Source organism: Colias philodice, chromosome 24 (genome assembly GCF_061535455.1).
Source record: "Colias philodice isolate Cphi_HAF_F1 chromosome 24, ilColPhil1 Martin Lab GWU primary, whole genome shotgun sequence".
In the NCBI taxonomy this organism is placed as follows: Eukaryota; Metazoa; Arthropoda; class Insecta; order Lepidoptera; family Pieridae; genus Colias; species Colias philodice.
In genome coordinates this window covers 980,816-998,455 of record NC_143109.1, presented here as the reverse complement: position 1 = coordinate 998,455, position 17,640 = coordinate 980,816, and the positions used below count along the sequence as shown (strand labels likewise).

Below are 17,640 nucleotides of genomic sequence, written 5' to 3'. Positions count from 1 at the left end.
TTTCACTATGTCCCAATATCAAATAATAGTTTTAAATCTAAGTATATCAAACATTGTCCTGTTTATGAGTCTATACAAAAAGAAAAATTAAAAGAGGAAAAATAAATAAAACAACTGTAACAATTAATTATTTTAATTAAACAGCTATAAGTATTAACAAAATGTGAAATCCTGCTTTAACATTTGTAAGATTTTATATTATTTATGACATAGGTACAGTAAGAGAAAATTGCTAAGATAAAAGATAACAAGTACAAATGCAAGTACATGTATTTTTCCTGATCTTTTTTCAATTAATTATATATTAACTACCTGGGTAATTTTCGACTTAAAATATAAAAACAAAATTGTATTGAAATAACCTTGTTTGGTAAACCCATATCAAAGGTCTTAACCAAATAGGTATTATTTAGTTTTTTAATAATACCTTTTACAAATTTTCTATAAAGAGAATAGAAGATAAAACATATATATAATTTAACGTAAGTATAACAATTAAATTAATCATAGGTACCAAACAAGGTAAAAAAAAAATACAATATACATAAGTTTTTACCCATTTAATTCATCTAATACATTTTTGAATGTCCAAGTCCCTCAAAAAAGAACAATAGTTGAGCAATAATCAAATACCATATAAATATGTTCTATTTAGATAATCCGGTTCTGGGGGGATTAGAACCTTTTATCTAGTCGTAAAGTGGGCAAGCTTCCCGCTTATTTATATTTATGCATATTGTTCTATCTAGAACTAGTCAGAAGTAGTTATAGTTTAGAAAAAGTTATTTGATTCGAGTAACTATGACAAGAACATGGACGTATAAAAAAAGACGGACGCCGTTTTACGAACAAACAACGTGAAGGTACCGTAGTAAGCTAGCGATCGTGTAAAGACAATGAACACGCACACACTCTCACCATAGTAAGCTAGTCGGCCGCCATTACGTCGTGAACTACCGACAGATTAACTGCGTCACTGTTTCACAAAAAATATTTAAAATGCCGTCTTGCGTGGTTAAATGATGTCGCAACAGTACAATTTTAAATAACAAAACACAAGGGATTACATTCCACAGGGAAGCAAGTTATTTCTTTTATGTTTTAATGACAAAATTATTACGGCAAAATTTCTAGAAAAAAATACAGCCGCCATTGTCATCAGGACAGCTGTTGCCATAGTGTTGCCATGGCAACATGGCACACACACATGGGTGTGTCACCGCCATTACTAGGCTTCACTCAATGTTTAGGCGATATACCGTCCGTCTTTTTTTATACGTCCATGGACAAGAATAACACAATATTTTATGCTTTAAAAGCATATTATTTTCAATGCAGTGAAACTTCATCATGTTATATGTGTCCATAAAGTATGTACCTATATATCGATTGTAATAAAAATAAACAATTTGAAAATAAATAAATACACATCAATTAAATTGCAACATATGCTAGAAGCGCGTATTTTACACTATATTATTATTATGCTTTAATTTTTTATCTAGATACTTCATATTATGATGTAACATTGAAAAGTTTTAACAGGCGTTAAATAAAACAAATAAAAAATATTATTTTTACAAAAAAATAAACCGCCTTCGAATTATCAGTCCACCTAATTTAAATGAGACCACATAAGAGTTCATACACAAAAATCATCAAAATCCGTTCACCCGGTCAAAAGTTCGAAATTAACAAAACCAAAAAAAAATTGCATTGAGAACTTTCTCCTTCTTTCGAAGCTAGTTGATGAATCATATCATTCAAGATACTTTTTATTTAAATTTAAAATATGCTGCAAACCTCTGAATAAGTAATTCTAGGAAAATTAATTTAATTTAAGTATACTTAATATTTTTTCATTTTACTTCAATAAATGATAAATATAAGAATTTTAACGATGTAACGCTAGAAGCGTCTTCTAGCGACACAGTATTGCAAAAAAAATTTAGATAGACAAGCAACGCAATTATAAAAAAACGTAATTTTCATGAACTGTTAGCATATTTCATAATATTTATTAGCTCAACATACGCATTTAACGTTACCTAATCATAGTTCTACACTAATAATAATCTGTTTCACAATGTCAAAATAAGATTACTGTTTTAATAATAAAACACAGAGATAATGAAACCGGTTTAAAGAAAGAGAATTATAGATTGTTTTCGTGTTTTTTTTTTTCATAAATACCAAATTGAAAAGTAAAAATAATCTGTCTTACCACAAAAAACTTTAGACAGGGTTTATCTTTAAGCGCGGGTTCTCTATCTGGTTTTGTCGTATTTCACATTAAAGTGACAGATCCATGGTTTAAAGTTAGACTGTGTTTAAATTGTTTTGTGGTAAGACCAAATATTTATTATTCAAAAATTCTAATTTACCGATACATTTAACAACTGGCCGTAAAAATAATAAAATTGAAATAATCAGGAATACTATTTTATTAACATTACAATAATCTTACTTAGCCATTGCGAAACAGAACCTAAGAGACACCTACATTTTAGCTTACTAGGTCTCGAAGGACCAAAAACTTTATTCAACCATAACATTAACAAAAACCAATAACATTTGTAATTAAAAATAATCCTTACATTTATCAGTTTAAACAATAATATACAAATATTGCTTCATAACCATTATCCTCTAAAACAGTCAGATAAATGAACCCAGTATTTTCATATAGAACAAAATTATTAGTAACCTAAAAAGCTACCAATCCCAATTCTGCCATCTCTTTCTTCCTAACCTGAATTCAATCTTCCTTCTCTGTCTTGCATGTAGCTTGACTGCTACCACAGCTACTTACAAAATGTACCAATCCCAATCCTGCCATCTCTTTCCTCCTAACCTGAATTCAATCTTCCTTCTCTGTCTCGTACGTAGCTGTTACCCAACAAAATGTACCAATCCCAATCCTGCCATCTCTCTCTTACCCTAAACTCAATCTTCCTTCTCTGTCTCGCAGTCTCCCTCCCTCTGTATATCTATGAACGTTTCAAACATGGGTATTTCCATGGGTTTTTCCCCATCTTCGGCTTCTGTTTTCACAAAAACCTCTTCAATTTGGAGCGGATTCTTGTATACCATGGATGCAGTGGCCTCCCTGACTTCCTTTGATTTCCTCTTTGCCTCCTCTCGAGTCATGTTTAAATGTTTAATGTAGTAATGTATGCGCACGTAGGACTGCGTTTTAAATTGTTTGCCGCACTCCTCGCACGCGAACGTTTCGTTGTCGTTTTGCGGTTGAGCTTGCTCAGACTGTGGAGGGAATAAAATATAAATTTTAGTATGGTGCGTTGTGTTTATGTCAATTGTGTAGTTATAATTTTAAGATAGTTTTGGTATTTAAAGGAATTTGGAACGTTTTAAGAACAATTAAAACAGATGTTTTAAGTAGAGTTAGGGTGTTTTTACAGGCATGTACATGTATGGTCGAGTATATTGTTAATATGCGTGTGTTAACGAATATATGCGTGTTTGCTTACTGCTGGTGTGAACTGCTAATGAAAATGATATGTTTTGCATTCGTGTGTGAGGATTATAAGTGTATACGTGAGTGCTTGTTTACTATGTGTCTGTGTGTGAACAATGTATATATTGAATATACATCATGTATGTGAATTTACACAAACATACGTCTCTTTTTATGTGCATTTTATTTGAATGTATACGTCCGTCAGTCCGTGCGTATGTCAGTCTGTCTGTCTGTCCGCACGCACCTGCACCATGATGAGTTGTCGGCGGGTCCGGCGGCGGATCTCCGCACGCGACATGTGCAGGTGCGCCACCTGGTAGTGCACCTTCACGTACGACTGCGTCTTGAAGCGGCGCCCGCACGAGCCGCACGGGAACGTCTCGCCCGCGTGCCCCTTGATGTGCCGCGTCAGCACCTGCTGGTTCTGGGAGAGGAGTATCGATTAGTATATTGACATTTAAATAAAAAATTTGGAGATCTTTCAACTTTCGTCACAATCGTTTGATTTACTGACATATTGGATTGAACTAAATTACTCTTAAACCTGAAAAACAGTGCATCTAATATCTCCACGTGGTCGCGCGTCGCCATGGCGACGGCGGGCACTCACCGCGAAGGCCTTGCCGCACACCGGGCACGCCTTGTCGCGCGGCGGCACGGCGCCGAGGTGGCGCGTGGCCACGTGGTCGCGCGTCGCCATGGCGACGGCGGGCACTCACCGCGAAGGCCTTGCCGCACACCGGGCACGCCTTGTCGCGCGGCGGCACGGCGCCGAGGTGGCGCGTGGCCACGTGGTCGCGCGTCGCCATGGCGACGGCGGGCACTCACCGCGAAGGCCTTGCCGCACACCGGGCACGCCTTGTCGCGCGGCGGCACGGCGCCGAGGTGGCGCGTGGCCACGTGGTCGCGCGTCGCCATGGCGACGGCGGGCACTCACCGCGAAGGCCTTGCCGCACACCGGGCACGCCTTGTCGCGCGGCGGCACGGCGCCGAGGTGGCGCGTGGCCACGTGGTCGCGCAGGCGCACGGGCGTGCGGAACACGCGGCCGCACGTGCACGCGTGCCCGCCGGCGTGCAGGTGCGACCACGTGATGTGCGACCGCACCTCGCCCTTCGAGAAGTACAGCCGCTTGCAGTAGTCGCACTGATACCTGGCGGACACCCGACGGAATGAACAACGTTTATTAATCACGATAATATAGTGCTCGAACGTGTTTTGCGTCCATCTCTATCACACTTTCATTTAAAATAAGCCAAACGTGAAAATTCCCTTTTAAATTTCAATTTAAAAGACTTATTCAGCGCTTACTCTCATGCCGAAATCACTTTTTCGACCTCTACTTAGTGTAAATTAAAAAAATAAAATGACACTTTAAATTTTACCCCAATAATCCACCCACTCTTTATTACACATACTAATAGCAAAATCCCTTCATCAATTCATTCACAATACAAAAATACTCACTTCTTACCACCGTCTACGTGCATCCGTATAATGTGGCTGTGTAGTTTGGCGCGCGTTTCGAACGCACGATTGCATGACGTGCACCTATTTTCTTCGTCTGGACGCCTGGTAAAAGGAACTCTTATAAAAAGGCATATTTTAGTAGAACGTAAGTAAATAATAACACGTAAAAGTATATTTTTGCAATGAAATTTTATAAAATTGGAAACTACCCTCAAATTTCATGAAAGAAAATCATTCCAATGCTTCTTTATAATGCACATCGAGCATTTGAATATGCTGGAAGCTCGTAGACCATTTGATGCAACGTCCATTCGCCAATATGTTGTTTATTTTTTATATCTACCCTCAAAAATGAACACAGTGAATAATGAATAGGAGATATTTGAAGTTCCTTCTACAACATTGTAGATGTAGCAAAAGTCAATTGAACTTATAAATTCGTAAACTTACACAACAAAGTTATCCTTATAGTGCGTATCCATTAAATGTATATTCTCACACATACCTCATTCATGCACGACACGTGCATTAAAACTTATATAATTTTTTTACGACAACCCTCAAAAATTAAAACAGTAAATAAACGGAAATAATAATAATAAACCACAGGAGATATTTTCAAGTGTCTAAAACTTTGTGGGTGTAACAAAAACCAACTTAACATATAAATTTGTAAACTACCCGCTTCTGTAAACAAAAAATTTGTATATTACCCTCGATTGTAAACATATAAATTTGTAAACTACCCTCCGTTTTGAACATATAAATTTACTTGTAAAATTTGTAAACTTACACGACAAAGTTATCCGGGTGCGCTTCCTTATAGTGAGCGTCTAGTAAATGTATATTCTGGAAGCTCGTAGAACATTCGATACAGACGACGTCCATTCTCGACTCATGCATTAACATGTGCTGTTTGAGATAGGTTTTATCTTTGAACGTTTTCTCGCATTGCCTGCAACGGACTATTTTCGAGTCTTGCACTTCTTTGTTGTGTTTCCTGTAAAGGGATTTTATTTTATTAAAAAAAAATGATTATTTAAAATAGGCGAAGGAAAAAATATGTTACTATAATTAACATTCATAACTCAAATTTTTATTTTTGTTTTTGTTGTTTATTTAGTAGTTTGTGTACTACCCACATAATCAAGAATTATAAAATTCTGTTCATTTGAATTACAATGAGGTGAGGTTTGTAAAAATTTTGATAACTTCCTGTGGGTAAAGCCAAATTTTTAAATTTTATTTTATTTCTATTCAACATTTAATGCACAATTCCAGGCAGCAACAAATAGAACACCAATCCGTCACACACACATGTTGATACACATCTTTTTTCTAAATTCAAACTACCCACAAATATTTTTTATAATTTTTTCCCCATTTACACCCACCTCACATGGTTTCTATACCAGCCGCTCTCGTAGAACACCTGGTGGCAAACGGGACACTCCATTGGGGTTGCCTTCGTGTGCATTTGCTCTATGTGCCGTCTGAGGTATTGCGGCCGTCTGCAGTGTTTTAAATAATATGTCAAAACATACTTATGCAAAATACACAAAAAATTATATTTGATAGAATGAAAAATTATTTGTTTATTTTTGTCCTCTGTGTATACATTTATAAGTATTATCCAAAAATTGGATCGGAATTGAAAACCGTATTTTGGTAACGTAATTAAAAAAAAATGATTAGTTCAAAAATATAATGACAAAGGCACTCGTTATAACGTTTCATATGATACAACCATAGAAATCTAAATAACAAGACACTAGAAGTCGTAAGCGTGCGTGACCATGTCGCCACTCAGGTGATTTTCACATCACCAGTGCATTCGTCACTGTTCAGTTGCTCTGGAGACGTATGAGTGTATACATGGTGTGTTTCAGCAATTCCCATTGCGGAAATTCTTCCACAAGTTGTAATTATACTTATAAAGGAATAATATTTCATCGGAAAATATTTTTTTTTAGAATTAATGCCGTTTTTCCTTAAAATTATAGAATATTTACAAGTATTACGAGTGTCACCATAGTAATCGAAATAACAATGAATGACACAGTCGACCATTCTTATTATCACGTTTGTTCGTATTGGAGCAAAAAGTCTCATATACTTAGGGATGTTATTCTAAAATAAACCGTAAATTCGTGCGTTAGGATACATATTCAAAAGCTTAATTTAATAGTTAAGTTAGTTTTCACTAAAATCAAGCTGTCCAATAAAAGGCATAGTTTACTTGTGTGTACTGTTTAGCTTTCGGTTTGAATGTGTTGATTTTGGCGACAGCGGTTTTCATACGAATTATGACATTATAGCACTTCTATGTGTCTTGTTATTTAGATTTCTATGGATACAACCAATCCACAAAAGAGATGGTCCGGTTATTGTAGTTTATGATTTACCAACGAAAGGGCCGTCGCTCACATTAAGGTATTATTACTAGAGACAGAGAGGACACCTCGAACAAAATCTGTGCGACAAGCGCGGCGGCGAGGAGGGGGGAGTGAGTCATACACTTTGTAGATATTCTGCCTCTTATTACTTATAAATTAAAACCAATCAATGTAACAAATAAATATTGTTTATCTTATTAAAAAAATATGAATAAACTTATCAATTAAAACCAATCAATGTAACAAATAAAAATTGAGTTTGAGACGATTGACTCCAACTCGTGTTAAAAAAGTGTAGTAGCGATGTCCTCTCTAGTACGAATTACATGCAACCCAATCAATGGTCACTCACTTGAACATGGAGCCGCACTGCTCGCAGTTGAATGTGAAGCCGCTGTGCGAGTACGAAACGTGGCCTGCTGCTGCGTCCTTGTCTTTGAAGCGGACGCTGCACACCATGCACCTACAAACAAAAAAAAGACGTGTGGCACTCGGGGACTGCCGCGGTAAAGCTATTGCACAGCATGCCTTCAAGCCACACCTCCGTGTCCATCGGAGTGGGGAGCGTGAGGTTTTTCGTTACGGAATTTCTCGAATCGGTCCCCGCGCTCAAGGCCCGCGATAGAAGCTATGCAATAGCTTAATAATTAAATTAAAACACTACTTAATAATGGAAACTATAAACTATCCTCGACTTTCCCCATTTTGTGAAAAACTTATTAAATAATTTGTTTACATCCTTAAATAAATGAAAATAACTAAACAATACAGTAGACAGCAAAATAAAAACTACATTAAGGACGCATATACAAATTGACGCGCATCAATTTTACGTTTTGAGTCTTACTACTACACGTGCACGGCTCACACACACAGCGAAATGCGAGAAACGACGAAATTATGACTAAACTGACACGACTTGATAATTGAACTTATTTTTATTGCCATGTTTTTTTTTTTTAATTTACTTTGATTTGTTTGTAACGTTGAATGGTCACAAAAGTAGATACCATTTACCTAATTTCATTGGACAGTGATTGATTGGTAAACAAGTACTTGCCAAAGTGTACTTCGAAGACGGCTACTGGAACTAATAGATGATTAGAGCTACGTGTACCAAGTTTGGGCTCATTTTGTTAGTTATGTTGAGACCTTACCTCCGGACTTGATGGAGTGACCTGAAGGTGTACTTCGAAGACGGCTACTGGAACTAATAGACGAGTAGAGCTAGGTATGCCGAGTTTGGGCTCGTTTTGTTAGTTACGTTGAGACCTTACCTCCGGACTTGATGGAGTGACCTGAAGGTGTACTTCGAAGACGGCTACTGGAACTAATAGACGAGTAGAGCTAGGTATGCCGAGTTTGGGCTCGTTTTGTTAGTTACGTTGAGACCTTACCTCCGGACTTGATGGAGTGACCTGAAGGTGTACTTCGAAGACGGCTACTGGAACTAATAGACGAGTAGAGCTAGGTATGCCGAGTTTAGGCTCATTTTGTTAGTTATGTTGAGACCTTACCTCCGGACTTGATGGAGTGACCTGAAGGTGTACTTCGAAGACGGCTACTGGAACTAATAGACGAGTAGAGCTAGGTATGCCGAGTTTGGGCTCGTTTTGTTAGTTACGTTGAGACCTTACCTCCGGACTTGATGGAGTGACCTGAAGGTGTACTTCGAAGACGGCTACTGGAACTAATAGACGAGTAGAGCTAGGTATGCAGAGTTTGGGCTCGTTTTGTTAGTTACGTTGAGACCTTACCTCCGGACTTGATGGAGTGACCTGAAGGTGTACTTCGAAGACGGCTACTGGAACTAATAGACGAGTAGAGCTAGGTATGCCGAGTTTAGGCTCATTTTGTTAGTTATGTTGAGACCTTACCTCCGGACTTGATGGAGTGACCTGAAGGTGTACTTCGAAGACGGCTACTGGAACTAATAGACGAGTAGAGCTAGGTATGCCGAGTTTGGGCTCGTTTTGTTAGTTACGTTGAGACCTTACCTCCGGACTTGATGGAGTGACCTGAAGGTGTACTTCGAAGACGGCTACTGGAACTAATAGACGAGTAGAGCTAGGTATGCCGAGTTTGGGCTCGTTTTGTTAGTTACGTTGAGACCTTACCTCCGGACTTGATGGAGTGACCTGAAGGTGTACTTCAAAGACGGCTACTGGAACTAATAGACGAGTAGAGCTAGGTATGCCGAGTTTAGGCTCATTTTGTTAGTTATGTTGAGACCTTACCTCCAGACTTGATGGAGTGACCTGCAGGTGTACTTCGAAGACGGCTACTGGAACTACTAGACGATTTGAGCTAGGTGTGCCGAGTTTGGGCTCATTTTGTTAGTTATATTGAGACCTTACCTCCGCAATTGATAAAGTGACCTGCAGGTGTACTTCGAAGACGGCAACTGGAACTAACAGACGAGTAGAGCTAGGTGTGCCGAGTTTGGGCTCGTTTTGTTAGTTATGTCGAGACCTTACCTCCGGACTTGATGGAGTGACCTGAAGGTATACTTCGAAGACTGCTACTGGAACTAATATACGAGCTGAGCTAGGTGTGCCGAGTTTGGGCTCGTTTTTTTAGTATATAATTTTGTTGTGGTATCAAATGCAAGTGGGTTTTCGAAAACTAGAAAGAAAATACTTTTATTTGGCACATACATATACTACTGATAGGTACTTGCAAATACTTTTTAAGTTACAATATACTGAAACATTACTATAAATAAAATGTTGTGTGGTTTTATGAAACCACGGTAAAAGTGAAACTGTTCGAACGGTTCCGAACACTGCTTTGTGTAGCGCATGTCGCGTGCCGAGTAGGTATACCTACTCGGCGGCCGCGATACACGCGACATGCGCTACACAGATCAAAAAGTTTGAGACGATGTAATAAAAGTTTCACTTTAATAAAATCTATCAAAAATCTTATATCATACGTATATAATATGTATCTTTATTTATATCTAACTAGCGACCCGCCCATGCTTCGCATGGGTGCAATGGCACGGCCGCGGCGGCCGGCCGGTACCGCCGCAAACGCTACGTCCCGCAATTTTTAAATCTGTAATATCTTCGAAAATATTCACTTAAATCATACGGTGTAAAGGGCCATATAGATCTATATTAAATGAACAATGTATTTAAGGTATTTAATTGGTTAAGAATTAATGCTGTATTGGTTAAAATCGCTTCGAAAATTAGCCATTATTTGTCGTAAAAAGTAAATGACAAAAAAAAGTAATTGTGGGTTATCCATAAGAGATAGACATACACCATCACGGACTTTTCCGTAGACTTTTTCAATGTGTACAATACTTAGTACATTATTTTGATAGAACTCGTAGGGTTCAGCCTGCGTTTGCAATGTAAGCGGAATAAATGTTATTATTTACGACATCACATTAGAAACCTCAAAAATAACAGTACTTTTCCACTATTTAATGGATGTTATTATACATATAAACCTTCCTCTTGAATCACTCTATCTAATAAAAAAAAAACCACATCAAAATCCGTTGCGTAGTTTCAAATATTTAAGCGTAAAAAGGGACATAGGGACATAGGGACAGGGAAAGCGACTTTGTTTTATACTATGTAGTGATGCCACTTTGCGTTGTAATTTTATAACTCAAGAACAGGCTCACCTATCCAAACAAAATGTTTAGGCTTTTTTCAGACTATTAAGTACATGGTTTATGTGAAGTTTGGTAAGGTAGAGTAGTGTATAGTATGGTAGAATAGGGTAAAGTAGTGTAGAGTAGAGTAGTGTAGGGTAGGATAGATAGGGTAGGGTTATGTAGGGTAAAAGATAAAAAAATGGATAAAACTCAAGAAAAACAATTCTTTTTAATTAATTCTTAGTTTTCATTATATTACTATGGCAATTTGATGAATGTTCCTGTAGTTCCATATTTCTTTTGAATCTTGGATAGGTCAATTCTGGAAGGAGGCTGTTCTTATAAAATCGAATTAAATGTGTCTTCATGTTCTCCTTCAAAAATTGATCGTCATATCTTTCCGGTTGCCCTTCGAGTGTATCATCACGACTACCTTCACGTAGCTCTAATCGTCTATTAGTCCCAGTAGCCGTCTTCGAAGTACACCTTCAGGTATATAATATGTATCTTTATTTATATCTAACTAGCGACCCGCCCATGCTTCGCATGGGTGCAATGGCACGGCCGCGGCGGCCGGCCGGTACCGCCGCAAACGCTACGTCCCGCAATTTTTAAATCTGTAATATCTTCGAAAATATTCACTTAAATCATACGGTGTAAAGGGCCATATAGATCTATATTAAATGAACAATGTATTTAAGGTATTTAATTGGTTAAGAATTAATGCTGTATTGGTTAAAATCGCTTCGAAAATTAGCCATTATTTGTCGTAAAAAGTAAATGACAAAAAAAAGTAATTGTGGGTTATCCATAAGAGATAGACATACACCATCACGGACTTTTCCGTAGACTTTTTCAATGTGTACAATACTTAGTACATTATTTTGATAGAACTCGTAGGGTTCAGCCTGCGTTTGCAATGTAAGCGGAATAAATGTTATTATTTACGACATCACATTAGAAACCTCAAAAATAACAGTACTTTTCCACTATTTAATGGATGTTATTATACATATAAACCTTCCTCTTGAATCACTCTATCTAATAAAAAAAAAACCACATCAAAATCCGTTGCGTAGTTTCAAATATTTAAGCGTAAAAAGGGACATAGGGACATAGGGACAGGGAAAGCGACTTTGTTTTATACTATGTAGTGATGCCACTTTGCGTTGTAATTTTATAACTCAAGAACAGGCTCACCTATCCAAACAAAATGTTTAGGCTTTTTTCAGACTATTAAGTACATGGTTTATGTGAAGTTTGGTAAGGTAGAGTAGTGTATAGTATGGTAGAATAGGGTAAAGTAGTGTAGAGTAGAGTAGTGTAGGGTAGGATAGATAGGGTAGGGTTATGTAGGGTAAAAGATAAAAAAATGGATAAAACTCAAGAAAAACAATTCTTTTTAATTAATTCTTAGTTTTCATTATATTACTATGGCAATTTGATGAATGTTCCTGTAGTTCCATATTTCTTTTGAATCTTGGATAGGTCAATTCTGGAAGGAGGCTGTTCTTATAAAATCGAATTAAATGTGTCTTCATGTTCTCCTTCAAAAATTGATCGTCATATCTTTCCGGTTGCCCTTCGAGTGTATCATCACGACTACCTTCACGTAGCTCTAATCGTCTATTAGTCCCAGTAGCCGTCTTCGAAGTACACCTTCAGGTCACTCCATCAAGTCCGGAGGTAAGGTCTCAAGTCTCAACGTAACTAACAAAACGAGCCCAAACTCGGCATACCTAGCTCTACTCGTCTATTAGTCCCAGTAGCCGTCTTCGAAGTACACCTTCAGGTCACTCCATCAAGTCCGGAGGTAAGGTCTCAACGTAACTAACAAAACGAGCCCAAACTCGGCATACCTAGCTCTACTCGTCTATTAGTTCCAGTAGCCGTCTTCGAAGTACACCTGCAGGTCACTCCATCAAGTCTGGAGGTAAGGTCTCAACATAACTAACAAAATGAGCCTAAACTCGGCATACCTAGCTCTACTCGTCTATTAGTTTCAGTAGCCGTCTTCGAAGTACACCTTCAGGTCACTCCATCAAGTCCGGAGGTAAGGTCTCAACGTAACTAACAAAACGAGCCTAAACTCGGCATACTTAGCTCTACTCGTCTATTAGTTCCAGTAGCCGTCTTCGAAGTACACCTTCAGGTCACTCCATCAAGTCCGGAGGTAAGGTCTCAACGTAACTAACAAAACGAGCCCAAACTCGGCATACCTAGCTCTACTCGTCTATTAGTTCCAGTAGCCGTCTTCGAAGTACACCTTCAGGTCACTCCATCAAGTCCGGAGGTAAGGTCTCAACGTAACTAACAAAACGAGCCCAAACTCGGCATACCTAGCTCTACTCGTCTATTAGTTCCAGTAGCCGTCTTCGAAGTACACCTTCAGGTCACTCCATCAAGTCCGGAGGTAAGGTCTCAACATAACTAACAAAACGAGCCCAAACTCGGCATACCTAGCTCTACTCGTCTATTAGTTCCAGTAGCCGTCTTCGAAGTACACCTTCAGGTCACTCCATCAAGTCCGGAGGTAAGGTCTCAACATAACTAACAAAACGAGCCCAAACTCGGCATTCCTAGCTCTAATCGTTTATTAGTTCCAGTAGCCGTCTTCGAAGTACACCTTCAGGTCACTCCATCAAGTCCGGAGGTAAGGTCTCAACATAACTAACAAAACGAGCCCAAACTCGGCATACCTAGCTCTGCTCGTCTATTAGTTCCAGTAGCCGTCTTCGAAGTACACCTTCAGGTCACTCCATCAAGTCCGGAGGTAAGGTCTCAACATAACTAACAAAACGAGCCCAAACTCGGCATACCTAGCTCTACTCGTCTATTAGTTCCAGTAGCCGTCTTCGAAGTACACCTTCAGGTCACTCCATCAAGTCCGGAGGTAAGGTCTCAACTCTCAACATAACTAACAAAACGAGCCCAAACTCGGCATACCTAGCTCTAATCGTTTATTAGTTCCAGTAGCAGTCTTCGAAGTACACGTTCAGGTCACTCCATCAAGTCAGAAACTAAATATGAAATTTATAATCCCATAAGTATAAAATCTATAAATAAAATAAATGCGTGAAGGATCAAGTTTATTAGGTGAAATATTTTGTATTCGTACAGTGATCTTTTCGTAAACGAGGAGCTGCTTACAAGCGTCACAGTGTCTACTCACAACGGCGGCTGAGCGCAGACTAAGTTACTAAAATATTTCATTACAAATTGTGTTGCAATAATTCAAGGTAGTGACAAATAAAATAACCCTTATTTCAATGCAATAAGTATCACGCGTTACAGCTAAATATGTGAAAAAATAAGATTTGATTTTAATTTTTTTCTCAGCCTATTTGTAACATTTTGATAGTTTTATCTAGTACCTTTTTGAGTTAGACATGTCTACTTACTTAAAATATTTTTAAATAAATCAATTTGTTTTATTAAATACAAGAAAAATGTTCGTTTATTCAGCACGATATTGTCAATTTTGGGTGAAGAGGCAACGGAAATTATTTTTTTCAATATTATAAACCAAAATTTTCGACTTAAAATATAGGTACCATTTAAAGATTAAGGAGTAATCTATTTATGGTAATTATTAGTTAAATTTGGTTTTGTACTATTTCGCCGCAAAATGCACCGAAAAACTGCGTATTTTTGTCAGATTCGTAAACGCGTCCTTAAACTTTATACCAATTTTTGTAATAAAAATAATAAAAAAATACCTGTATCTCCTGTAATGTCTAAGTTTATGACGATGAAGTGTATCTTCACTCTTCAAGTACGTTTCACACACCTCACACACGAAAGATCCGGATTCCTGGAACAAAATTGATTGAGTTTTAGTTTATTGTACAAATAATTCAATGTAGAAAAATTAAGTAAATCATTACTGAATGGTCTATATATGCATTATACCATATTTTATTATTCTATGACAATATAAATGCAGAATCACTACATAGTATAAAACAAAGTCGCTTTCACTGTCCCTACTCCCTATATCCCTATACTGTATCTTTTAATATACATAAATATAAAACTACACAACCAATTATATGCGGTTATAATTTATAAAGATTGTCATTCTAAAGGAAGGTTTTAATATATAAAAAGTAGGTTTAAAACGCGCAGTTTAGGGCAAAGCCGCAGACAGAAAGCTATTTTGATATAAAAATAATCCAACAAAGTATTCATCACAATTTATCTAAGCAACAGGCCAACAGCTTAATTTAGTTTAAAAAACTGTCCTCACAAACAAGACTATTTTTAATACAAAATAACACTAATTAATAAACAAATACAAAGATACATTACTCACTGGTGTATGCAGCTTCATGTGAACATCATACGCCTCCTTAACAACGAACCCCACCGCACACTTATCGCACACATAGTTCATGTGTTTCCGTGACTCATATGTCTCGGTGAATTCTACAGCACGCTCGTCTTCTGTTATTGTGACTATCTCTATTTGATTGAGGATGTCGTAAGAATAGTATTCTTCGGTCGCTGAAATATTTTGAGTTTGTTTGTGTAATAAAGATTAAATAAACTTCTAAAAATACTTTGGTGTCTATAATCAACATACAACTGAAATACAGATAATAAAGTAGTAAACTAAGAAACAAGCACATTTATTAAAAAATATTAGCTACAAAAAATTTTTTTTCCTTGAAATAGTATATTAAAAGAAATTACTTATTTTTATGAAACTTACATTTAGATGAGCCTTGTGTGGGCTTCATCTCTTTCTTCTGAAAAAGAAATAATTTTGAACAACTTATTGGAAAAACACATTTACCAAATACTTACCTATAACATAGTTTGAATGCAAAGTGAATGATAAAAAAGCACTTATTTAGGATACTTTTGATGCTGATTATGATTTTGATGTAATTAGTTATTACTGTCTGTCCTATAGAAGGAATAAAATCATTAATGGGACAAATGATTTACAAGAACTTTACAGGCTAAATGTTGCATATATTTAATAGTAATTTCCAGTAATAATTAGCATTTTATGTACCTCTGGTTCCCATTCGTCATCAGAAATGATAATTTTTTTTCTCCGCTCAATGATTGGGTTTCTGTCTTTTTTGTTCTTTGCCTTCGAGGTTGAAGACTTGATTTCTAAAAATTTTTTTTAGTTTACATATTATCACATTAAATCCATAATAATTAATACCTATACAAACTTGAACTACTTATTTGATTTAATGAAGAGTAAAAGAAAGTGTTTACATCTTGACTAAAAATTGTTTTAGTTCACAAATTATCATGTAAGTCCATAATAATTAATATACAAACTTGAACTTTATTTGATTTAATTTAGAGTAAAAGAATGTAAACATTTTCTTTGAATGTAAACATTCTCTTTATTTTTTCTTCACTTGATTAAAATAAGTTAAAATATTTATTTAATTTGATTGTTTTTGTTTTTTTACTTACTGTACCACTTCTGAATTGATTATGAAGTATAGAAAAAAAATATTAGTTTGAATGAGTTTAATTAAATTTATATAAATATACATACGTTTGACCAAGGCTTCAGCTATTAGGTCGTAATCAGGAGGTTCTGTTTTTATTTCTATTTTAGGTACCATCATTTCTTCTTCACTTTTCGAATCCATTTTTTCTTCGGAAGTTTTAGAATTCGATTCTTTATCTAGCTCGCTGTTTTCTTGAACTTCCATATTCGGCAATTAATTATGCTTTGTATTATAAAATTATTTCTTTAGGAGATATGAAAGCAATTGGTATTTCTTCCACCTAATTTGATAAATTACGTGGAGCCCGATTTTCACTTGTCTTTAATATTATTTACATATACACTATTTGAATTATCACTTAAATTATATGTTCTATTTCTTACACACTGTACAATTATGCATTTAAATCCTTAAATACGGCTTTTTATAATCTAATCGATGTATGTATGTCATCTTATTACTACGAAACTATGAAGTAGAAAATCGCCATGTTTGCACAATCCACAGCACTCAGTGCAGATAACTGTTCCGAAAAAAAGCTTATCGCCTATAAAAAAAATAATTTTTCAACAACTAATATGTATTTCAAAAGATTGTATTTTATTTTATTAATGATAAAATGAAGAAAATCAGGTACTTATATACATTAATAATTTTAATAATTGAGATATTTATGTACATTCATATTTTTATTTCTATTGATCAAACGCGAATTTGAAAAAGTTGCCACACAGCTAAATTAGCCGGTATCAATGAAGTAAAGCCAAAAGAAAATAAGTTTATTGAAATTTCCCACGAGTTTTCCGGCGTAGATTCAACAATTCATATTTTTGTATGGGCTGATTAGTTCAAAATGATATCTTTTGATGTGGTAACATTAAAGAAAATGTCAAACAAAGACCTATGACACCAAAATGTTTTTAAATTAATTTAAATTTTAGAAATAACTTACACTTCCTAACGTTTTAAGTATAAAAATCCAAGAAAATCAATAGTATGAGTTATCACGAGTTATTATAACAATAAATTATATATAAAAAAGGATTCTTTAATGACATTGACAACCTATCGTGGTCTAGAGTTACCATTTAATAAGATAGTCCCTTATTTAGGTATAAACTACGCCCTAATTATTGTATATAATAAATATGTGTCATTTTTTGAAGTGAAACTTCTTTATCGGGATTGGAAAA

The 17,640-nt window shown here is 36.2% G+C and overlaps 1 protein-coding gene across 2 annotated transcripts; it reads right to left on the bottom strand.

The window, feature by feature from the left end:
• Positions 1-117: 117 nt before the first annotated feature.
• Positions 118-17,086, bottom strand: LOC149477601 (uncharacterized). 2 transcript variants are annotated; one of them, XR_016317574.1, is made up of 13 exons: positions 16,492-17,086; positions 15,985-16,088; positions 15,676-15,712; positions 15,277-15,467; positions 14,681-14,775; positions 7,698-7,808; positions 6,344-6,460; positions 5,743-5,949; positions 4,947-5,051; positions 4,419-4,632; positions 3,726-3,905; positions 2,855-3,264; positions 118-2,752 (listed from the first exon to the last, which is right to left on the bottom strand). XR_016317574.1 is itself a non-coding variant. In XM_089710422.1 (12 exons), the coding sequence occupies exons 1-12, from the start codon at positions 16,649-16,651 to the stop codon at positions 2,947-2,949; spliced, it is 1,839 nt and encodes a 612-aa protein (XP_089566548.1). In that variant the 5' UTR covers positions 16,652-17,086; the 3' UTR covers positions 118-2,946. The 2 variants fall into 2 exon arrangements, 1 of the variants encoding a protein (XP_089566548.1); XM_089710422.1 differs by having other exon boundaries at positions 118-3,264.
• Between the last annotated feature and the right edge of the window lie 554 nt (positions 17,087-17,640).